Source organism: Hyposmocoma kahamanoa, unplaced genomic scaffold, assembly GCF_003589595.1.
Source record: "Hyposmocoma kahamanoa isolate Upper Pololo Valley unplaced genomic scaffold, ASM358959v1 213, whole genome shotgun sequence".
Lineage (NCBI taxonomy): Eukaryota > Metazoa > Arthropoda > Insecta > Lepidoptera > Cosmopterigidae > Hyposmocoma > Hyposmocoma kahamanoa.
This window is the reverse complement of record NW_020653734.1, coordinates 550,517-555,152: the sequence shown is the minus strand read 5'-3', so window position 1 is coordinate 555,152 and position 4,636 is coordinate 550,517. Positions and strand designations below refer to the sequence as shown.

Sequence of the window (4,636 nt, the reverse complement as noted above, 5' to 3'; positions counted from 1 at the left end):
AAAGAGTATGCCTCTAAAAAAATAGTTAAAAACCAAAAGAAAAATAACTAGAAATGTCGCGCATTAGTTCCAATTGTAAACAGTTAGTTTAATCATTGGCCTTAGCACTGGTTAGATTTAGTGCCATTATTGTAATTAGCTGTATGTCTTGTATTATTTTTTCAAGTACCTACAAATAATAAAACAATAATATAAAATACGAAAATCGTAAGTTTTATTGCGTTTTATCGACCAGTCCAGGGTCCGCTATTGCAAAAAAAAAATAATTAAAACACACAGCTAGCTACGTTTTCACTCAAAGAAGGTATACCTGAGAACGTATAGCACAATTTGTCTAGATTATTTCATCATTTGTAAAACCTCACCTTCTTGATCTTCTACGGTTTATTTTAAACTGGTTTGTATAACCAGTCAAGACTACAACGCAGACGAAAAAAAACAAGTCCGATTATCGCTCGCTAACTGCTGGAACGCAGTCCACAAGTCCTGCGAAGCAAATGCCTTATAAGGTACGGACGAGATTCTTTCGACTTTTGGGCCTTGGGGTTAGCCCCTTTTACAGCAGTTCGATATACCAGAAACACAGCATATACCGAATTTACCGTTCGTAGAAGTTACCAGCGATTGGCAGTGAGAAAGGTATGCTATGGCAGCGCGTAGTGACGGACGGGGAGTCGCTATTGAGGCGGAGGCCCTCCGGGGGGCAAGCCACCCATGCCCTGAAAGAACAAATCATTTAGTATTTATTATTATTAATACAAAAACCGAGTAAACGCAAAGAAAATTTCCTTTGATCCTATTGAACTCGAACCAGTGTCTATTGCCCATCGAGTATATAACCAGAAATAGTGACGAAATAAAGGCCACCCATCATGGCAACTCATCAGGTAAATGAGCCTTATATCACTTTTAAATATCAACTCCCGTTTGCGCTGAAATCACAAATTAGAAAGCAGAAATAGTACAACGCCAAAAACTGACTTGTGTGTGTTGTGACGAAGACGTATCTCCGTATATTCCAAAAATATTCTGTATTTATTTTAATAAAGATAATAATCTCTAACAATGCGGGGCTGTTCCATTTGATGGTGTGGGGAAAACAGCAAAACAACTAATTACAAAACAGACATAAATTGACGACACTCGTCAATTGTTTGAATTCGGGCTGGCCAATCGGAGCGCAGTTGTCACCGTAATGATTTGGCAGAATAGTTTTCAAACAAATTAAATGACATTTTGTCTCTATTTCTGGTTATATACTCGATGCTGTTGCCCCACCGTGGCTGCCATTTTCTACCAGTTGCGCTACAGATTGAGATAGAAAATCTTACGAATTTCCCTATGGCCGAACGGTTACCGTGCTGGTCCGCCACGCAGACGTCTAGGGTTCGATTCCCAAGCCGATATTTGTATGGCATACATTTATTTCTCTTGTGACTTCGGGTGGAATTTGTGGTGTTCTATGTGTATGTCCATGGCACCCGCGACACAGGATTTCCCTAGTACGGGGCTATGAGTGTTTTGTGTGGGGTGACTACATAATGCTCAGTTATATTTTACAAGCTTTTATTTGTGCATTTCCATTTGTTACAATAATAATGACGCACACACTCAACATAGCCCCGCACAAGGGAAGCCCTGAGTCGCGGGTGCCATGGACATACACATAGACACACAAATTACACCCAAACTCACGAGAGAAATAAATGCAAACCATACAAATATTTCTCGCGGCCGGGAATCGAACCTGGGACCTCTACGTGGCAGCCCGGCATGGTAACCGTTCAGCCACGGAGGCAGTTAATAATAGTATTACTATGCCTACTTTTATTAGTTTTTCTAATAATAAAAATAAAACTTTATTTTGTCAAGTCCTAGCGTGCGTGGATGTGGGCGCCTGATTGCCTTGGTCTTTAACGAAGAAGTTACTTTATGCACTAGAGCATAAAATCCTATATTACCCAGCACAAATATGAACTTTATGACCATGAGAAGTGGAAAAGAAATTTGAAGACGCCGTCTGGAATCTCAACTGTGAGTTCCACATGGTAAGCAGTGGAATGTTAAAATTTAATTACCGGCATGGGCTGGTAGTGCTGGAGCGGCGCGGCCAGCAGCTTGGGCGCCTCCTCCGCCTTCTCCTCCTCGCGCCGTTTCAGGCACGCGGCTTTGGGGTTCAGGTTGCGCTCTGTCAAAAATTTTCAGCATGTTATAACGCGTTGAGGTGGTGAAAGTTATCTTTTATCTGCACACATATCACAAACCCTCTATGATGAGTTCAAAAACCGCAAATTACGACCAGCATAAAGGTAAACTGTTTTGTTAGAACAAATTTCATAATAACATCGAATTCGATTTTATTATTACATTCAAATTTCGAACATCTCTGAAAAACAAAACAATTTGATTCAACCTCAATTCTAATATCAGTCGAGATGAAGTTTTATTCCAAATAAAATTTCAATAGCAAACAATATTGATAAATTTCACACGTTACTTGATATCGAACGATATGATGCCGTGTTGAGGCAGACTCTAGTTTGTCTGTGAATTTAAAAAAAAACAACGCTTGCGTAACATGCGGTTCCTGAACACATAATAGAGAGCTTATAATATGTGTACAGGTAAAACAGTACATAATTGGGCATTAAAACCCTCGTATTTTATTAATGCTTTTCATTACGTAATAGTGACATAAACTACTATTTTCTACGTGAAAATTGATACAGGGTTAAATAAAAATTTATTTATTGCCTATTAATAAGAATATGTAGTACTAAGCTATTATAATAATTAATTATACGAAGTTTCTACTCAAGAATAATGTTCATATTAAGTTCCTGTATAATAATAATTTGTCTTTAAAAGCACCTAAGTAAGAATAATTCATTACAATAAGCTTGTAACTAAAGGGCAGGTCACACCGCGAACGAACCTAACCGAGCTAGCTCGTAAAGTAGCCCAACGCTCCCACTAAGTGATGTAAAATATGTCGCCCTACGTACTTTCTTATCGGGCATAGTTGTTTGCATGGAACTACGTGAGCTAAGCTAAGTTAGCTTAGTTTCGTTTACGGTGTGGCCTGCACTTAAGACGATAACTCAAAAAAACCAAATAGATAAAAAAAATAACGTACGCAATAATTACTAATACATATTTTTTCATATGAATAGAAATTAGTGAGATTTAGCCTTAGACAAATAGTGCCATGAGAGTTATTTTTTAAATCTAGTCAATTTGTTATAATTATTAATACAAAGATTCGAACACTTAGAAAAAATTCTTTCGATCCGGCCGGATTCGAACCGCCGTCTTCTAGCAAACTAAGCCACGGAACGTACCAGCGGACCTCACGAATTTTCGTACGTACTTGTTGTCAGATCTTTGTATATTTGGTTATTCAACGACGTTTTAGCAGTAACCATCTATAGTAGTAATCATAGTAGCCATCTATGAGAAATCTATGAAAGTATTTCGTCACCCAGTTAGGTAACTCTACAGCTACCAGCCCTGGATAGCGATGTCGCTATTAACTGTATTTAAATTTGTATTGAATTGACATTCAATTATTTTTATGTGAAATTACTCCACTAGTTTGTTATAATTATTAATAATAATAATAATAATAATAATATCATTTATTTTCTCCCAAAATGTACAAGATAGATGTAAAAATAAATTTAAATAGAGCATGAAAATGGGAGACAAAGATCAAACACGTAGAAAAAATTATTTCGATCCGGCCGGATTCGAACCGGTGTCTTCTAGCAAACCGTGCCAGACGCTATGTCGACTAAGGCACGGAACGAACCAGCGGACCCCACGAATATTTTCTATGTGCTTGTTGTCAGACCTTTGTATTATTGCGATATGTTCTGTAATAAAAAGTGTCGTACAAACCTCTGACTTGCTGTTCGAGCGTCATGATGACTTCAACGGCCATGTTGAGTATGCCAAGCTTGGTCTGAGGTTTGTCGCTTTTCAGGTGTGTCATGCACATCCGGCCGAGTTCTTTTAGCGCCTCGTTTATGTCCCTTATTCTTATCCTGGTGAAACTCGTGTTTGTAAGTCCAATGTAGTAAAACTGAATTCTACAGGGCGACGTTTTGTAACGTAGTACAAGAAATATTGCAAAATTTGAAATTAACTTTGGCAATGGAAAAGCATTTTTGTCTGGTTACAAAACAGTCATAAGAAAAAAATAATTTTATAAGAAAGTTTATTAATTATTTTATATTTTCAAAACACGCAAAAATGTCGCCCTATATATTAAAGTAGCAACCAGTCTATTCATAATTAAAATATATATATATACATATAAAAAATGCACTTATATATATATTTATATTATATTACATAAAAACATATACTTAATTTATTAAAAAGCCCTGAAAAAGTACTTTAGTCACAGTATGTCATTTTCCATTCATTTTTTATGTGTATTTTTATGATTGCTGACGCTATTAACCTTCTACACCGAATAATTATTGTAAAAAAAAGAAATGAACGAAAATTAAATTGCATGTTGTTTAAATATCATTCTTTGCAATATGTAAATAATGAAGTTTATTAATGACAGATTTATAATAAATATATTTTCATTTTGGAACCTCAATTATATTAAGAAAACAAACAT

At 36.3% G+C, this 4,636-nt stretch overlaps 1 protein-coding gene across 1 annotated transcript; it reads right to left on the bottom strand.

The window, feature by feature from the left end:
- On the bottom strand, positions 1-4,066 carry LOC113227696 (protein daughterless-like). Its single transcript, XM_026460673.1, has 3 exons — positions 3,901-4,066; positions 2,079-2,188; positions 1-719 (listed from the first exon to the last, which is right to left on the bottom strand). Exons 1-3 carry the CDS (start codon positions 3,998-4,000, stop codon positions 678-680), a joined length of 252 nt encoding a protein of 83 aa, XP_026316458.1. The 5' UTR covers positions 4,001-4,066; the 3' UTR covers positions 1-677.
- Positions 4,067-4,636: the final 570 nt, after the last annotated feature.

What these genes read in the sequence shown, in the direction of transcription:
- LOC113227696 (XM_026460673.1), bottom strand. Translation starts at nt 4,000, where the DNA reads ATGTGCATGACACACCTGAAAAGCGACAAACCTCAGACCAAGCTTGGC. An exon ending in GCTCGAACAGCAAGTCAGAG is followed by an intron (nt 2,189 to 3,900) that starts GTTTGTACGACA and finishes AATTTTTGACAG; the next exon opens with AGCGCAACCTGAACCCCAAA. An exon ending in AGCACTACCAGCCCATGCCG is followed by an intron (nt 720 to 2,078) that starts GTAATTAAATTT and finishes TTGTTCTTTCAG; the next exon opens with GGCATGGGTGGCTTGCCCCC.